Source organism: Panthera tigris, chromosome A2, assembly GCF_018350195.1.
Source record: "Panthera tigris isolate Pti1 chromosome A2, P.tigris_Pti1_mat1.1, whole genome shotgun sequence".
Classification (NCBI taxonomy): domain Eukaryota; kingdom Metazoa; phylum Chordata; class Mammalia; order Carnivora; family Felidae; genus Panthera; species Panthera tigris.
The window spans coordinates 76,811,587-76,831,775 of NC_056661.1; the positions used below are offsets into that span (position 1 = coordinate 76,811,587).

The following is a 20,189-nucleotide window of genomic DNA, read 5'->3' on the forward strand; positions in this document are numbered from 1 at the left end:
TTTGCAAACCAAGGTTTTACTGTATAGACATCATTCTCTAAATATAGGTTTATCAGAACCTGTCAAAGCTTTTTTTTCTAAGTTTATTTATTTATTTTGAGAGCAAGAGCATGCACATGCAAGTGCAAGCAGGGCAGGGGTAGAGAAAGGGACAGAGAGAATCCAAAGCAGGCTCCATGCTGTTAGCACAGAGCCTGATGCAAGGCTCAATCCCATGAATCAGGAGATCATGACCTGAGCCAAAACCAAGAGTCAGATGTTCAGCCGACTGAGCCACCCAGGTGCCCCAGAACCTTTCAAAGGTTTTGTTAAAAATATCTGCCATAAGTATATAAGTATATATGTAAGTATAAAAATGTTTTGACTTATTTTCATTTGGGGAAGCATTTTAGATTAGTACACACATTTTACACTGTTCTCTAAACTTACAGAATTCTAATACATACCTTTTTCTCATTTGTTTTATGTATGCTTGCCAAGAAATATTTAGAAGAATTATGAACAAATATACATAAAAAGGAGTTATCCTGTAGTCTTGACATTACTTTAGCAATAATGGAAATTATAAATAAAGTACAAGTGGTATTTCCATAACATCTGGAAAGTAACTTTACCTTTCATAATTCATAACAAATCATTTATCTTATTATTCTTTTTAGACATTCTTCTGAGTCACCAACTTGATAATTCCCCGAGAGTAATTTTCAGTAGATTCAATGAATAGAAATTTAAAGCTGTTATCCAGTTCACCTCATGAAGTATCAGTTTTACTTCTTTTACTTCTACCCCTCAGCTGTGATGTTAGGGAAATCTTGGTCATTTTTTCTGTAAGCTAACAAATACATAAAAACATTCTTCATGTTAACTGTATAGTTTATCATTGTGTCTTGTGCACTGAATTCACACAATGTTCCTAGTGAGCAGATGTATGAATTATAATTTCTGAAAATATTTTTCTTCAGGTAATTAAAAATGAATAATATATCCTCTCATTTGTGCATAGGAACTATTTGGTTATTAAGGATTTGTTTAGCCTTTGGATTCCATGTGTGCGTGCATGTGTGTGTGAGAGAGAGATTTTTAAAACTCAAATGCAACTCTTGATTTCTGACATCTTTCCAGACTGTATTAGATAGTGTAACATGATTCACCAGTATGTATGCTTCTCATAGTTAAGAATGTGGTTCTCTTATGGTTCCCACCTTTCTGGTCCCCTAGTTCCTTATGCTTTACAGCCAAAAGCTGTGTTTCTGCACCTCCATACAAGTTGTATTCATCTCAAATAAGGTAGACTTTGAAAAGGCAACAAGAAACCATTACTCTGGCCCTTCAGTCATTCAACAGATACCTAATGAACACCTTCTGCATTAAGAGGCCTTGCTGAACATGTACTTGAATTAGTGAAAAGTCAGTTTTAAGGAGTTGAAGTGAAGGAAGTAGCTTAAAACACCGAAAGTCAAAATGGCTCAAGATGGGTAGAAAATTTAGAAATAGAGAATGCCTTCTCTATGTAAAATGCATGTTTTCCACAAACCAAAAGGAGCCAATATTTACTCTGTAACTCCAGGCAGCTTCATTGGCTTTTCGTTTGGATTCCTCAGTCCTAACATGTGCCTTTCATCCTTAGCCAGTGCAGACATAGGGTAGAGCTTGGAGGCTTGATGGCAGGAGAAAGGACCAAGCAAAGACATGTGAGAAGAAAATTAGAACAAGACATAAAATTGGAGATAAAAATGGAGCATACTTTGCTATCAGCTGTAGTATCTGTTCTGTGTTACGTATGGAGAAGCTAAAGGCACAAGTTAGTTACTCAGCTAGCAAGTGTTTCGAGGCAAGTCTGTTTAGATTTGAGTCAAGGATTATATTGTTCCAGACATTCTGGGAGCAATAAGAGAATGGATAAAACAAACTGATCAGTTCACGCAGTGGAATACTACACAGCAATAAAAAGGAACAAACACAAGTGAAAACCAGAAACTATGCTGAGTGAAAGAAACTTTGCACACACATACATGCACAAAAAACTTTATATAAAGATACAGAATAGGCAAAACTAATCAGTGCAGTAAAGTCAGAGGTAATAAGTATACTAATGTCTACAAGTTATTTTGAGATACATCAAAAATACAAAACTATTAAACATCCAACTCTTGATTTTGGCTCAGGTCACGATCTCATGGTTTGTGGGATCAGGCCCTAGGCTGACAGTGCAGAGCCTGCTTGGAAGTGTCTCGGTCCCTCCCCCACTCCCACTGTGTGTGTGTCTCTCTAAATACAAAATGGATCTATGTACGGATAGCATAAGCAAGTATTATAAAATGTTAATTATAGAATCTAAGCAGTATATGGGTATTCAGTGTACAAGTCTTTCAAGTGTTCATAATAAAATGTCAGGAAAATTTAATTGTGTATGACTTTTAGCGGTTTTGAAAACAGTATGTATAAGCAAAAGTACATTCTTTATCCCAAGAAGAACAGCACAGTGGCAGCAGGGGCTCATAAAAGACTGAATAATCTGTGAAACATTGTCTTTGGAGCTCATTAAAAATACCTTCCCGTATGGTCTCTGAATGCAGTCCTCCTTAAAGCCAAGGCTAATTGAATCACAATAGTGGATGCCTCTCCAGGGTAGGGTGGGAGTTGACTGGGAAGTGGAATGAAGGAAACTTCTAGAGTGATAATATCACACAAGTAAAACCATTTACCACATCTCATTGAATTGTGCACTTAAGGTCCGCATTTCATTATATATAAGTTTTTCCTCAAAAGGAAAAAAAAAAGCTGTAAGTGAATACTGAATTCTAGCTAATTATCCACATGCTTGAGTGTTGATGTCTGAAAATTATTTGAAATGAATGAAAAATATCAAATGTGTTGAAGGATAGATATGTGATATAAAGCAAATTAAAGAATGTTAATAGGTTATCTGTATATGAGTGTTCACTGTATAGTTATTTTAACCTTAAATGGAAGAGAAGGAGCTAAGAACCCAGCGTATTGGAAGGATCATCTGTATAAATATTGGATTAATCAAGAGTTACTACAGGAATAAGTACCCCTACTACCCAGATCTTGGTCTCTAACACCACCTTCACTAAAATGAACCGCATCTCCTTGGAGACATAGCACATTCCACATAAAAGTATTGGATTGACATAAATTTATGAAGTTGATAACTCGGATTTTGTAGTGAAGTGTCCATCTTATGAAGTACTCACTGAAATATTTAGGGGCAAAGGGCTATAATATAATGTATGTATGATTCAGGAAAAGAATTATATGTTGTATGTTAGAGAAAATACAAACAATAAATCAAATGGGATGAAATGTTAATAAGTAAATCTGGGTAAAGTGTCTAAGAGTACTCCTTATATTTGTAACATTTTGTAAATTTGAAATTATTTCCCCAAAACAATTATGACAGGAGTGGTGTTCGAGAGGGACGAAGTGATCTACCGAGCTCAGGTGTTGGGCTCACTGTATTTTGTGCTGTGAAACCAAGATAAGCAGTGGATTATCTTAAATTTCCAATCTTCTAGTGTTCTATTTTCACTTTGATATTTGAATTTTGTTCCTTGTTTTTGGCACAGTGATATTTCATCTTTAGTTCTTTTATATCATTAGAGTTTCGCTCTTCCAAATATAATGTTTTCTTTGCAGAACTTTGTAGGTCTCTAACTTAGCTGTTTTGTCTTAGTCTTCATTTTTACAAGGCTCAGGGCATCTAGCAGATAACTCTTAAAGTTGGGGATTTTTCTTTCTATACTTTTTAAAAAAGTTTTATTACAATATAATTCACCCATTTAAAGTGTACAATTCAGTGGTTTTTTGTATATTCACAATCAAATTTAGAACATTTTCTTACCCCAACAAGAAACCTCCTACCCATCAGCAGTCATTTCATGTTTACCCTTCTTTCCTCATCCCCTTATTACTAATCTACTTTTTATCTCTGGGTATTTCATGTAAATGTAATCATTCCATATGTGGCCTTTTGTGACTGGCTTCTTTTAGTTCAAATGTTTGCAAGGTTCATCCATGTTTTAGCAGGTATCAGAGCTTCATTTTTTTTTTTTTTTTTTTGCTTAGTAATGTTCCTTGTATGAATATACTACGTCTTATTTATCCATTTATTAGATGATGTTTGCGTTTTCAATTTTGGTCTATTACACTATGGAACAATGTTGCTATGAACATTTGTATACATGTTTTTATATGAACATGCATTTTTGTTTTGGACGCCCAACTGACTGAGCCACCAAGGCACCCCAAGATTGGATTTTTAAAAATTGTATAGCTAGGGGCTCTTGGATAGCTCAGTCGGAAGAGCATGTAACTCTTGATCTCTGGGATGTGAGTTCGAGCCCCATGTTGGGTTTAGAGATTGCTTAAAGATAAAATCTTTAAAAAAAATTGTATAGCTGGAACTCATAACTTTTAAATGCCCTTTGCAGATGGATATATATTTAGCATCTGACACCCTGAGTCTGCCATAACCACTGATGCCACTAACCACTGCCACTTTATTGTCCAATTTTAGAGTTCAACTTGATTGCAAGTTGGTGACCAGGTCCATGAGGAATGGCAAAAGAAATTGGAGCTCTTTAACTTGATGTCAAAAAGCCCCATGTTGACTTAGTAGCCATTGTCATGGGTTGTAACATTAACAAAGGAATATTCCCTTCATTTTAATTGCAAATTTTCGTATTTTTAAATATTTTATTATCATAAGTAGGAATTGATAAAATGGGCATTGAGTTTAATTTTTTTTAAATGTTTGTGTGTGTGTGTTCGTCATAGGAAAGTAGAAAGCAAAATAGTATTTCTTTCTCCCAGATTTTATTTGGCTCACTCTAACAGAAGATACTCTTAGTTTCAGCTCTCCTAAAAGGCCAGTTTTTCGTATGTTGAGATCTGCATACACATTTACAGAGTTTACTTAGATCATTTTTTATTTGTCCTACTCAGATTTAATTCACCTTTAAGAAACCATCATTACAGAGGACTGGATGAAAATCTGATCAATATGAAAATAGTTTATATGTAGATTATTTTCTTAGATCAAGCTGTAAGAATTCTAGATTAACTCTGTAAAGCATTACATGTCCTAAAACTCATATGTTCAGAAGTAAATTAAAGGGGAGAGGAGTGAAGGGGTGCCTGAGTGGCTCAGTCTGTTGAGTATCTGACTTTGGCTCAGTTGATGACCTCATGGCTTGTGGGTTTGAGCCCCGTGTAGGGCTCTGTGCTGATAGCTCCAAGCATGGAGCCTCCTTTAGATTCTGTGTCTCCCTCTCTCTCTGCCCCTCCCCTGCTCATGCTCTCTCTCTCTCTCTCAAAAATAAATATAAACATTAAAAAATTATTTTTAAAAGGTGAGGAGTAAAAAGTTCTTAATACCACTTGTACTGACTGTCTATATACAGTATAATCTTAACTATCTTTCTTTTTTTTGAAAGAATTTAATCTATAAAAATGAAAGTAAAACCCTCTCTTCACCACCCATTTCAGAGCATATTATGATGGCTGCCAGATGTACATAGGATGTAGGTTTATTTTTCTTCGTTCCTCCTTCCCTCCCTTCATTTACTTTTTTTTTTTCCTTTTGATGGCTTATTTCTGAGTTTTTGAGTAGAAAGACTATTGGCAGCTGCCAGAATTTATGTCCTAGGAGTGCTATGCTGATGTATGAAAATAACAGCACACACTGGGCTTTTAGGTCACATATGCCTCCGGGGTCCATCAGCTCTGAAGTGATGGAGGGTGTTCTTCTTGGGCACAATGATTGGGTTTCCTCTCTGTAGAGGTTCCTGGTTGTGCCTAAAGTCTCCAATGTTCGATCTGAAGTTACCAGTTAACATTTTTTTGTTTTTTGTTTTGGTCAGGGGACATGAGCTTCTTCCCAGTTATAAATGAACTGCCATTTTGGTAATTTCTATTTGTGTTGAATTCTTACAGCTGTCCACACAAGGAGATGCAAGTCAGGTGATTGGGCCTCTTACAGAAGGGCAGAGAAGAAATGTGGCAGTAGTGAATTCACTATATAAGTTACACCAATCAGTAACAAAGGTAACCTTTATTTTATTTTAATTAAGTTCTTTTAATTTCAACTTCTTTCTGTTTGCCTCAAATAGACAACGAATTATTATTTAATTTTTTGCAAAAGAATGCAATGAAAACGTGGTGAGTGTGAAATAAGCTGTGGAATGAACTCTTTTTAAACAGTTATTGACTCTGGCCTTTATCATTTGTGTGACTTTTTGTTTATATACTTGGTTTAAAGCATAAGAACTCTAGATCATCAGGCTTGGTTGGTATAATCAAGTTTATTGAGCAAATGATTTAAGGGTAAATCATACTATTTCATACCTATTAAAAAGCATAATTTGATATCATGTGGGTGGTAGTAAATTATAGCAAAGCTAATGACAGAATGAGAACTCTTAATCCCTCCAACATGTTGGAAAGATTCTATCTTTGCCCCAAAATAGGGGGAAGGAGCTGCCTAAACAGTGCATTTTTATGGTATAATAACTGATGGCTACTTGAAAATAGAAGATGGATTTTTTTTTTTTTGCTGTTGTGTTGCTGATGTAATTTTTATGATGAACTTTAATTTGTTGGTGACCATATATTATTTCTAAGATGAACTGTATTTATAATTACCAGGAAAGTTACACTTTGAATCCAATCTTTGACTTTTGAGTAGCTTGTGTTTATTCTCTATAAACCATTTCCAAAATATTTAGCAAGTAGAGAGAGAAATAATTAGAGGGCCTGAAGAAGGCTAAAGATTAGATGACATTCTTGAAAACATGACCTTTAATTTGAGCTTTAATATGCTAAATTGTATTTTAGAATAATTATCAGTGACTGTTCAGTTACTTAGAATTTTAACAAGTCCTTTTATCAACTAGGAGTTTACAAAAAAGTGTATGTCACACATTAAGCAGAATATATTTTAAAGGTTTATTAACAAACCTCAGAAGAGGAAGTAAAAAACAAAAGTAAATAAAAAATATAAATGATGTATTTTCCATTCCCTTTATTATTACTCCAATTAGACTGCAATCAATGAAAGAATGTTATTTATTTAGGCTGATGTAAATGCCTTTCTTGATACTTTCAGAATGTTCATAATATTTGTATTGATTTCTAAAAAGAAATTGTTTGACATTTGTATTTTATTTTTATTTTTTTAATGCTTATTTATTTTTGAGAGGAAGAAAGACAGAGTGTGAGCAGGGGCAGGGGAGGGGCAGAGAGAGAGGGAGACACACAGAACTCGATGGGCTCCAGGCTCCGTGCTATCAGCACAGAGCCAGACACGGGGCTTGAACTCACGAACTGTGAGATCATGACCTGAGCTGAAGTAGGACGCTTAACCAACTGAGCCACCCAGGCGCCCCTGACATTTGTATTTGAAAGACTTGTTGAAAATTATAGTTAGCCTGGAGAAAAGTGATTTTTTTAAAGAAGTATGTAAATACGGCTTTAGACTGACCTTTTCAAGTTACAGTATTATAACTAAAGCCTGTCTAAAGTGAATAAAGGAAAGCCAACTCTTAACATTCTTAATCTTTTGATTATTTGAAGTATACAGTACGTTTGCTTTATACAGGAAAGTATTGTTCAGCCTGCCTTAACTAGTAAATACTAAGAAGTTTTTAAAACATGTAGGAGATATAATGTGAAGTTATGATACTGTTTTATGTGTCTGTAGAAACAGCTTTATTATGTTAATGATCAAAATTAATATTTATAAAAATAAATGACTTAAGCACAACTATAACTGGATCAAAACCTTGTTCTAGGTGGTTTCCAGTCAGAGCTCATTCCCACCAGCAGCCGAGCAAACTATAATCTCAGCCCTAAAGGTAAAAGAATTTAATCTTTGACTCTACAGATCACAGTGGGGTTTAGGATTTGTTTGGATGAGTGGGAGAGTGTCACATTTTAAAAATAATTCAGAATCCTCTACCAAAAGTAGCTGCTGATAATTATCCTAAAGAGAAGGCATACATGTGTGTTTATATTTTCTAGATCTTAAAAATAGACCCTGTTGGTGTCTACAGATTGTGTTCTACTTATGATAATTTTATCATAAGCAAGAGAAGCAAGAGTCTTCAGGTACTCACTGTATCTCAGGGCACTACAGCCTACTATTATCCCAGTAAAGCATTGAGTCCCTACTAGGGTGATTTTGTCCTCTAGGGAACATTTAACCATGTTTAGAGACATTTTTGATTGTCATGACTGGGAGTGGAGTGCTCTTGGCATCTAGTGCCAGGGATGCTGTTCAGCATCTTGCAGTGCATAAGAGAGCCCTGACAACAAGGAATTACTGGTCCCAAAATGTCAATAGTGCCAAGGTTGAGAGACTCTAATGTGTATGTGAAAGGTGTGAAATCAGGGTAAATTCCCATTTTTAACATACTAACATAAATATACCCAGGAAGTTTAATAAAAAATAATGGTCGTACAAGATTCAGAGCCATATGTAGCTGACACTAGGTAACTCTTTAAACAAGGAAATCATTCATTTTTATGATAGTAATAGATACCCTGTATTTAGTACTTGCTCCTTGCCAGTCACATGCAATATATTGAAATATGATCGCAACTGTTCAAGTTATATATTATTGTCCCTATTTTATACAACTTGGAATAGCTTGCTCAAAGTCCTAATGCTGGTAAATCCAGACCTCACTGACCCAGAGAGTTGTGTTTGCTTGCCATCATCATTCATTTGTTTACTAAATATGTTTTTGGTATTTACTAAGTAACACTGTGTAGCAAAGACTCAGGAGCCAAACTACTAGTATATGAATCCTATCTCAGCTATTTAACTAGCTGTATGACCTCAGACAAGTTAATAAGTTTACTCTTGCCTTAGTTTCTGCATCTGTAAGGTGTACAATATAACTGCACAAAGGTAATAGATGTCAACTGTCAGGTTAGATTTAGGTTGCTTAGATAGAGATAAAAGAGAGAGAGAGACAGAGACAGGAACTACCAGTGAATTCCAAGGACAAATACTTTTATTTAGGGAGTAAGAAGCTACAAAGAAACAACACTGTTGAACAACAGTTCAACAGCAAACTTCAGTTTGCTGAGGAAGAGATTTAGAGGATGTTGTCACAAATCCTAAGGGAGAAGGTAATTTCTGAGGTCAAAATGCTGTCCACAGGTGACATGGATGGGGATTTTACAGGCCCCAAAACTTGAGGACACTAAATTCATATATGAGGGTAGGAGAAGACAGTCTTTTCCCCCAGCACAGTGAAAGCACACTTGGATGTTTCTCTGTATTCTTTCTGTTCCCCCAGTGTGCCCATCTCATTATGATAAAGTATTATTAGAGCCACCATCCTAAAATAATTGTTTTTATTAAGAGTTGTCCAAAAAGGGGCACCTGGATGGGTCAGTCAGTTAAGCTTCTGATTTCGGCTCAGGTCATGATCTCACAATTTGTGAGTTTGAGTCCCACATCGGGTTCTGTGCTAACAGTGCAGAGTCTACTTGGGATTCTCTCTCTCTCCCACTCTCTGTCTCTGCCTCTCCCCTACTCTCTCTCTCACACACACTCAAAATAAATAAAACTTAAAAAAATGTAAAAAAAAAAAAAAAAGAGTTGTCCAAGAAAAGAATTGTCCAAGTTACTGATGGTCATAAAAATACCATAAAATCAAACCAATAGGAAAACCCAAAAGGTCTTAACATTCTTGCTTCCAGGCAGGGAATTCACAGTCTCCTTTTCTGTGGTTCCACATTTTTTCTTTGTCTTCTAGAAGTAGCTATCAAACAGATTTTGATTGCTACCCAAGATAGGAAATCGATTTTAATTTGTGACCCCATACACAATATATAAGCATTTATAAATATGTACAACCTATATAATTGCATGTATGTAAGATATACATCTGTATTTCTGTAATTGAAACAAAAGTTTCACAGAACAGTATTTTCCTTATTTTGGGTGATACATGCTTTTGTTTTCTATGCTCCTCTATTACTTTTTTTTTTAATGTTTATTTATTTATTTTGAGAGAGAGAAAGCACGAGTAGGGGAAGGGAATGGAGAGAGAGAGAGAGAGAGGGAGGGAGAGACAGTCCCAAGCAGGCTCCACGCTCAGTGTGGAGCCTGATGCAGGGCTTGATCTCACAACCCGAGCTGATATCAAGAGTTAGACACTTAACCAGCTGAGCCACCCAGGCACCCCTCATCTATTACTTTTTAAAATATTCTGATAGTGATTTTTTGACCCCTAATGATCACAACTCATGGTTAGAGAAAGTCCACTCTGTAGGTTAAGACAGAGTGCCTACACTTTGCCTGATCATAAAAGTCTCCCGACAGAGTCAAACTAGAAATTCTTCAGATTGTAATTCAGTGTCGGATGTACTCTGAATCTGCATTTTTAACATATAACAAAGGTAGTTCCTGTTGTTAGTCCCTGTAGGCTGAGAGTTGAGGCCAGTGCAGGCAAGATTGCCCTGACCTCCGGCTACAGCCCTTGCTCTGAGGCTTGCTCACCAGAGCCAACAGCTCACGTAGCTGGGCAGTTTGGTGATGACTCACCAGTGTGGTCCTTGAGAACTGGGTAAGAAGACTGGCAGGTGGTTCAAGTGGCCCTGCCAATTAAAGACTTAATTGCATATGTTAACAGAACTCAGTGAAACCATTTTGACGTTGCTTTTTAAATTAAATCATAAAAACTGTTATGACATATTAAGTAAAAAACAAAACCCTCTCACTTAAGGAAAAAAAAAGAGAACCTTGAATTTCCTAAAATTGTAGGAGATTTAGTACAAATTTACTTTGAGTTAGGGGTAGAATGGTAGGAGGTATAAATAATTGTATCCCAAGAACCAAAAACCTATATGCTTTTATTATTTTATAGAGAAAATACTAAATATATGTTTCACTTGCTAAAATTACACAGAAGGGTACATAACAGTTTTTTCTTCTCTACCTTGTTGAGATTTTATCTGAAATTAAATGTTATTTTAGGCTTGAGGTTTAACATCTGATAATTATCTACTTTGTCATGGATGGCATAATTAAAATTAATGAGAGTCATTTTATTATACTCACCTCAGCTGTTAAGTAGTTAAATACCTTGGCTCAATAATTCTGATCCATTTATTACTGGGATTGTTTCATATAGTGATTGTATTGCTAAGTTTAAACATGGTAGTTTTTCCTTTCTCCCTTACTGTGTGGGTTTATGTTCTGTATGAGAGAATAATCCAGATTGCTGAGGCTTCTATATTTTTGTAATCTTAGCTATTTTAGGTAAATCTTTGAAAAATGTATGACACACTTCCCTGCTTTGTAAAGAATTTGTGAGATATAATCTATTCTCCTTTCTCCATTTCCTCTGATAGTTGTTAATCCTCTACTGTTCCTGTTTTCTATTTCCCATAAGTGGGAAGCCTCATGTAGCCAGAATGAACATTTTCTTTGTAAACCATCATATCGTATACAGGTGGATGCCTGTTTTCCATGCCTTGTTTCACTGGCTAGGAACTCTGGTACAGGGTTGACTACAACTGGTGAGAGTGGACCTTGGTGAGCATTTTCCTGACTTGGGGGAAAGCATTCCATCTGTATTCTAGTGTTTTAAGTATGGTGTTAGATGGCCTTTATCAGGTTAAGCAAGTTCCTTTCTATTCCTAGTTTACTGAAACTTTTAAAAAATATAAATGGCATTTCATCAAATAGTTTTTTCTCTATCTATTGAAATAATCATATTGTTTTACACCTTTATTCTGTTAATACAATACAGAAGTTGATTTTCAAATGTCAAACCCACCTTAGTTATGATGTATTACCCTTTTTATATATTCCTGAATTTGATATGCTTAATTTTTGTTAACAATGTTTGCATCTATAATCATAAGAGATATTGGTATATAGTTTTCTTGTAATTCTTTGTCTGATTTTGGTATCAAAACTGGCCTCATTAATTAGGTTTGGAACTATTTGCTCCTGTTCTGTCATCTGAAAGAATTTGTGTTATTTTCTTCTCACATGCTTAATAGAATTCACCAGTGAAGCCATCTGGGCCTGTAGTTTTCTTTGTAGGAAGTTTAGAACTACAAATTTGACTTGTTTAGTAGGGAAAAGGCTATTTGAGTTACTCGTTTCTTCTTGAATGAGCTTTGATACTTTGTGACTTTCAAGGTATTTGTCTATTCATCTAAGTTACCTGATTTGTCAGAATAATGCTGTACATGATATTCTCTTACTGTCCTTTTAATGTCTTTGGGGCCTCTAGTGATAGCCTTTTTAAAAATTTTTTTGATTAATATTTGTGTTCTCTTTTCTTCTTCATCAGTTTAGCTATGGGTTTGTCAGTTTTATTGATCTTTTCAGGGAGCCAACTGTTGACTTTCTTGATTTTCTCTCTTTCTTTTTCATTGATTTCTGCTTTTGCCTTTTTTATTTACTTCCACTTGGGATTTTCTTGGCCTTTTTTAAAAAAATATGCCTTATACCATTGATTTTTAGACCTTTTCCCTTCCCAAATAAATTTAACAAGTTGTAAATTTCCCTCTAAGTAACTTTGGTTTTGACATGTTGTGCTTTTATCCTCATTAAGTTTGAAATATTTTCAGATTTCCTTTGCAGTTTCTTCTTTGATTCATGAGTTATTTAAAAGTGTTTTTTTTTAAATTCCAATTATTTGTGGTTTTCCTAGATATCTTATTTTTTCATACAATTCTGTTATCATCAGAAACCATACTCTGTATGATTCCAGTTCTTTAAAATTTTGAGTCTTGTTTTACGGCCTAGCATGTGTTGTGGTCTGTGTTGGTAAATGAACCATGTGGTTTGACAAAAAAGTCTACTCTGCAGTTGTTGACTATATTGTTCTATAAATATCACTTAAGTCAAGGTAGTGGGAATATATTTAGTGATGTGTTCAGATATTCTGTATCTCTACTGATATTTTATATAATGGTTCTATCAACTGCTGAAAGACAGAAGTTAGTTTTCTACTATGATTGTGGACCTTTTAATTCTGTCAATTCTTGACACCTCAATTTTGAAGCTATTTACTACTTCTGCTGAAGCTGTGTCTCATACATATTTACAATTGTTATGCCTTCCTGATGAACTGATGTTTTCGTCATTGTGAAATAGCCCTCTTTAGCTTTGCTAATACTTACTGTCATGCAGTTTGTTTCATGTGATATTAATTTGGCTACTCCAACCTTTTTATGCTTAATGTTTACATGGTATATCTTCTGTCCACTTATTTTCAATTCCTGTGTGTCTTTATTTTTAAAGTACATCTCCTATAAACAGTATATAGTTGTCTTTTTGTCTGTTCTGGTAATCTCTGTCTTTTAATGGGAGTGTTTAGTCCATTAACATTATATAATCATTAACAAGTTTTTATTTTGATATATATAGTTTTGTTTTTTATCCCATTTGTTTGGCTTTTTTTACTTTTTTCTTTTCCTCCTTTTGTTTTTTCTTTTGGATTCTTTGAAAAATTTTTGAATTCCATTTTAATTAATTTATTAGATTTTTATATATACCTCTTCATGTGATTTTTTTTTTTTTAGTGGTTCTTCTGGGGATTACCCTATAAATCCTTAAGTTTTCATAGTCTTCATAGAGGTAATTTTGCACCATGTTATGTAAAATATAGAAACCTCTTATTTATGGAAGTACATTTACATCTACATGCATGTAGTGCAATTTGTTTTTAGTTTACAATATCCATTTTTGTGGGGCGCCTGGATGACTCTATTGGTTAAGCATCCAACTCTTGATTTTGGCTCAGGTCATGATCTCAGGTCATGGGATTGAGCCCCACATCGGGCTCCATGCTGAGCATGGAGCCTGCTTGAGACTGTCTGTCTCCCTCTCTCTCTGCCCCTCTGCTGCTTGCACTTTCTCTCTCTCTCAAAATAAATAAACATTTTTTAAAAATAAATAATAAAATATCCATTTGGTTCTTTTTTTACACATTCAGTCACTCTGCTGAGGTTTCCTAATATTTATTGTGAGCATTTCTTTCTTTACCTCACCGAGGTTCCTGCCTAATAATTGTAGAATCTGGATCATCTCAGGGATGGCAGCTGTGAATTATCTTTTACCTTGAAAATTGATAACATTTTCTAGCTTTTTGTATATGTAGTGATTTTTTAATATATCCTGGATATTGTGAATGTTAATGTTGTGTAGACTCAGTATTTTTTTTTACATTGCTCCTGAGTGTTGATGTTACTTTAGCGATTAATCAGCTTGACTGGGCTCTAACTGTACACTGTCGGGTACCTGCAGCTGGCCATGCCTTAGACCTCAATCCAGTGAAGCCTTGTTGGCAGCCATTTTTTGTTTGCTTTGCCCAGGCACGATTGATGAGTCAGCTGAAGACTAGTGGTGAGTTTAAATATAGAATTAGCCATTCTTCTCTGGCTCTCTCCCATCTGAGGTTCCTCTCTCACTTTCTAATAGCCCTGGTTGAACCAGGGCCCCTTTCCATTGCTCTTTTGGCCTAAAAGACTGCAGGATTTGTTTTCTTTTTTTTTTTTTACTTTCAGAGTTTTAGCCCCCCAGCCTTGCCACTATCATGACGATAGACACTCTTTGAGCCAAGTCACAGAAAATGGAAAACTCACTCTCCTCTGATTGCTTGCTCTAGATTTCCACACCCTTCTAAAAATGCCTGCTTTTTTCCCATCTCTACGACTCTACAGTAGGTTTTTTGTTGGTTTGTTTTCCATAATTGGTTGTAGGAGGATCTGTAGTTAGACACTTCACTCTCTCATACCAGAGTCTTCTTTCTTGAACTCTTGTTCAGTCATTTCTACCATACTCTAAAATCTCTTCCTACTTCTCTGCCCTAAGTGGGCAAAGCATAACCAAAAGCTCAGTGGAGTCACCTGTGTGTAGGAAATCCCAGCTCTTCTACTTGCTCACTTCAGGACAGTCTCCTTAACTTCACTTTAGTTTCCCCATCTATAAATTACTTTAGATTCATCACCTATGAGTTAGAGATTTTAATATTCTTAAAGGAAGGAATAATTGAATTTAAAGTAGAACTATAATATGTGAGGCATATACCATAGTTCTTAGCACATAATCTATACTAAATAAATAGTCTTGCCCCTTTTAGTCCTTCAAGGACTCCTCTTCTTCTGAAAGACCTCAAAATGGCATTTAGCCTTACTCTGCAAACCATCCTCTGGTATCTCATTGACTCTTTTGGCTTCATCTTCCCTCTTAGAAGCCAAAGACTACCAAATCTAGTCAAATGTGTCAAGAACTACAAATGTAAATATTTTAGTTCTTCCTGGATAGCCCATGTGAATTTCCTATAAGTCCTTCAAACTCATGTCCAAATCTGAACTCATCATTTCTTCTCTCCATCCCCAAATCAACCTGCTGCTTCTGCACTCACACATTCAGTTAATAATATCACCAAATCATTAATCACAGTATCTCCAGCCTGTCTCCTCGTATCTATTCCTATTGCCTCTGATTTTGTTTGGACACTCACCATTTTGCATCGAGACTACTACTGCCTTTAGTCTATTTACCCAGTCTGCCATCCAATGTGATTTTTCCCGCATTCAGATCTTTAAACCACATTTTCTCATTGCTTAAAACCCATCATTGGTTTCCCATTCCCTTCAGGGCAAATTCCCAACTCCTTAGCAGCCTACAGAGTATATCTGCTGAGTCTATTTCCACACGGGCAGGCACCTCACACCCTGTCTGTATTGAACGCTGTGCAGTTGAGTGCATCATCTTTCCCAGGCAACCATACCTTTAACGTGTACTCTCTCAGCCCACCTCTGAAATTTGGTGTAGGCAGTACCTTCTGTCTTTCAGATCATGTCAGCTTAAGTGAGGTTTCTCCCATGATCCCATAGCACCCTATAGAGCATTACTATGGCTAGAAATTATCTGCTGTCACTAGATTGTCAACTCCTTGAGGGCAAGCTCTATGCTCTTGCTCAGGCATTTGCTCTGTCTCTCCTTGCCTCCCTGTCTCTCTTAATCCCCATGTACTGTTTACTTTTACCAGAGATTAAGGGCTAGAGATGATATTTAGGAATTTAATAGATACGGGTCCTGTTTAACCTTTTCTGATTTATTTCTATTGTTTGTATGAGCCAAAGCCATCCATCTTCATTGTGTGTAGTCACCAGTGAGGCATACATAATATACTTACATTTTAGATTTTAAGTGTGTACTGAGGCCCAGTTAATATTTTCACACTAAAAACCCATAACTAAGGCCAAGGGTCTTCCATAATGTAACCAGTGATTATACCTCAGTGTAGAACAGTTTTCAATGTGAGCATTATTGACATTTTACACCAGGTAGTTCTTTGTTGTGGGAGATTGTCCTGTGCAGTGGAGGCTGTTGAGCAGTGTCTCTGTCTTCCACCCACTAGATGCCAGTGGCAAACACCTTGCCCGGCCCAGTTGTGACAACAGAAATAAGAAGTAACACGCCCAGGCCAGAGGCTCAAGTACAGGATGTTTGTGAGAAGTAAGGATAAAGATTGGGAAGGGAGATGATACCCAGTACCAAAAGCACTCCTGCCAAACAGGAACCTACTCCCAGAAAGGCCTAACTGTCCTGCCCTACAAGAAATACCACATATTTATTATGCTCACTCTGCTGGAGAGCATGCCATGTTGTTCCGGTTGTGTCTGCACTGACAAGAGTCCCTCTGGGTCTTGCCTCACTCTTTTCAGAAACTTGGCACAGTGTGTTTATTTGATCTTTATAAGGGCCACTCTTCAGGGCTCATGTGACAATGAAACTTCTTGAACATTTGAGAGGAGTTGGGGAGTTGAAATGTTCAGTGCCATGTTCCACATATTTTCAGCTTTAAAGATCATTTGCAACAGCAGTTGGGAGAGGAACAGACTTCTGTTGAGTTATTGCAGTTAAACTGTATATAGCCGGAATTCGATGTAAAACCTTTGAGTCAAAGTGCTTCTCCCATCTCAGATTTCTGTGTGTTGGTCTTTAATTTTGCCTGTCCTTCCTTTTTCTTTTTAGACGATCCATGTTCTTATGGGAAGTGCTGTGCACCCCTTACTGACTTCCGTGGGAGATGCTATAGAGGCCATAATCATCACCATGCATCAGGAAGATTTTTCTGGGTAAGCACTTCCAACCACAATTTCAGTAACCTTTGCTACATTTGTCTTTCATTGACCCACCTCCACCCTTCTTCCCGAAGTCTCTTTCCACACAGGGCTTGTTCCTCTCATGGTGGGCATGGCCTCCAGCCTCACACTGTTTTATCCATTGTGAGTGCCATTAGCTGATTAAAATTTTTCAATTCTTGTTTGCATCATTGCTCTCCTGCCTTTGAAACATAGAATCATTAACATCTATGGGACTCAACATGATTCAGGACTTCTGGCAGTTGGTACATCTTCTCTTTCCAAGTTCATCTTTATCCTTACTTCTTGCAAGCACCCTGTACTTGAACTGTGGCGTAGGCATGTTATTTCTTGTATAAAATGTCCCTCCTCTGCCACTACGCTGGTCTGAGTCCTGCTCTGGCTTTGAAGGCACGCTGCATCTCAGCTCCCTGCAAGAATGATTTTCCTTTCTCAGAGTTTTGTGGCAATTCAATCTGGTCGTGTCACACCTGGCCATCAACGCTTGGGTAGTATTCCACAGCTGTTTCACAAGAGTACTTCTTATCTATGTCATAGTTGTCTTGAGAATAAGAATCATAGTCCTAACCCAGTGTTTACTGAAATCGTTTTAAGGAGAGTAAAATGGCCAGGACATTATTTATAGAGAGTTTGGAATAGTTATTTGCACATGCTTAGAGTGATTTTTTAACGTTTATTCATTTTTCGAGAGACAGCGAGAGTGTGAGTGGGGGAGGGGCGGAGAGAGAAGGAGGCACAGAATCCGAAGCAGCTCCAGGCTCTGAACTGACACCACAGAGCCGGACATGGAGCTCGAACTCACAAACTGTGAGATCATGACCTGAGCTGAAGTGGGACGTTTAGCCAACTGAGCCACCCAGGTGCCCCGTGATTTTTTTTTTTAAACTTAACCGCTCTAGACCTAAATATTCAAATATTAATATGTAGATATGTGTTTTATATTCCTAGTTCATAGTTACTATTTTTGAATTTTCCTATTTCTATTTATATTCATGTTGTTTAAATATCTACTTTATTAAATGTTCAGCCACTAGTCTAGCTGTTTATAGAAAATTGTATGAGTTCTACACTGTCCTTTAATTTTTCAAATCACTTCTTTCATTTGCAGAGTATTTTTTTAAAATTTTTTAAATGTTTATTAATTTTTGAGAGAGACAGAGAGTGAGCGGGGGAGGGGCAGAGAGAGAAAGAGAGGGAGGGGGGGAGACACAGAATCGAAAGCAAGCTCCAGGCTCTAAGCTGTCAGCACACAGCCTGATGCGGGGCTCGAACTCACGAACCATGGGATCATGACCTGAGCTGAAGTCAGACGCTGAAGTGACCAAGCCACCCAGGTGCCCCTACACAGTATCTTTTGAAGGGTGAAAAGGTCAATCTCTGTTTTTAATAATGACATGAAGCACAGAAGGGTGAAGTGGATTATAGGCAAAAGACTATAATATTTGGAGATAGCACAAAACTGTTGATTTAGCAGTATTTGGAAAGAAATGAATTTTGTTCAAAGGTGATCTGAAATGTTCCAGTTAGACTGATTATCAATGCCTCTGAAAAGGAAACAAAAATGAAGGCTCATTCTGTAAGAGCAATCAGATAATACTTCAGCAGCTGTGTTGGCGAGCCACAGCTAGTGCCTGTAGATAACGGATTAGACATTAAAAGCTGGCTGTCCCAATAGCTACATCCTTACTAGTTTGCTTAAATGCTAGGGAGCCAGATTACCACTGATAGGTTGCCATGAGTACGAAGCATTATTTTAATGTGTATGACACTGTCCTTAATTTGTTTTCTCAAATGGCTTTTGATGGTTCCATTTCAGCCCTCTCTCTATATATGGCAGACATTTGAGAGTCCACTGATAGTCGTTTTCCACATGTGTCCTTGTAGGAGTGTGGAACACTGTTTCATGGTGCGTTTAAAATTGTTGCGCCATGACAGTAATTTTCTCACTTTCTAGAACTTTGTTATTAGTAATTGTCATGTCATTCCATATATGAAATGTTTGGCTTATATGAAACATAAGGTAAGGTTAGATTAAATTGTTCAAGAAGGAGAATTCACTTTTATTGTAGGGCCAGCCCCCAGGAGTCACAGTTGGAAAAATAATAGTGACCATCTGCCCTTTGAAGCCCTCTATACCTATTTTAGGTACAAGGAATAAAGCAGGTTAACCTTGTCAGCCAGCCTTATGTGGAGTGTGGTGGGTTACAGAATCCCTCTGCTATTTAAAAAGTAATGCTCAACCTGGTTTCCTGGTATTTGAAATGTATTTAATAGGACCAGTGTCTTTCTTTCCAAATTAGATAAAGCTTTAAACATAAATGTCTGATTGACATAGTACATTGACTGAAATTCTTTTATTTAGTGTAAAATGGCTCCTGTCCAGTTATAGCTTTGCATGGGGAAGGAAGACAGTAAAAGTAGGAAGACTCTAGATCCTGAAGCGATGGATGTGCACCTCTGACGGGGGCAGAGCACACACACGCACCAAAAGTCTTGGTGACATGAGGATGAACGTCTGCCACTTCTCAGGCGTGCATTCGGTCTACCCTCGACTCGTGCGTGCAGCTCTCACTGTGAAGGCCCTTCAACTTCTGCACAACGTACTCTTGCATTCTATCAGTTGAAAATCTCTTACCAAAAGCTTTGGGGTAATTGGGAAAACTGAGCTTTAGCGATGGCCAAGCCAGTTTTGCATTCTAGTAAATTTCAGTCAGGCTTCTAATCCACACTGAGAACTGATAATACCTATTTCAAAATTTTGTCCGATGGATCATTTTACTTACATTGACACGTGCTTAAGGAACTTGTTTTAGTATTTTATTTTCTAATCCTCATGGAAATAATTTCAATTAACCAGATTAAAATTCTTGAAATACTCCTCTGGAGGAGTACTAAGATAACAGCAGTGCTTTGGATAAAGCACAAGAAACTATGAAAGAGATTGGTGTCCTTGTTTTTTTCCAGCCTTGACTTTTGAACTGAATGCAGATAGGCCCTGCAGTGTCTGAATCTGG

General features: G+C 36.7%; 1 protein-coding gene across 1 annotated transcript in view; it reads left to right on the top strand.

Moving 5' to 3' along the window:
- Nucleotides 1-20,189, top strand: part of COG5 (component of oligomeric golgi complex 5) — a 312,502-nt gene that overhangs the window by 267,715 nt on the left and 24,598 nt on the right. The window contains exons 15-17 of the mRNA XM_007083949.3: nucleotides 5,959-6,069; nucleotides 7,815-7,877; nucleotides 17,045-17,148. Of these exons, the coding sequence (XP_007084011.2) occupies nucleotides 5,959-6,069; nucleotides 7,815-7,877; nucleotides 17,045-17,148 (278 nt within the window). The remainder of the gene's footprint in view (nucleotides 1-5,958; nucleotides 6,070-7,814; nucleotides 7,878-17,044; nucleotides 17,149-20,189) is intronic.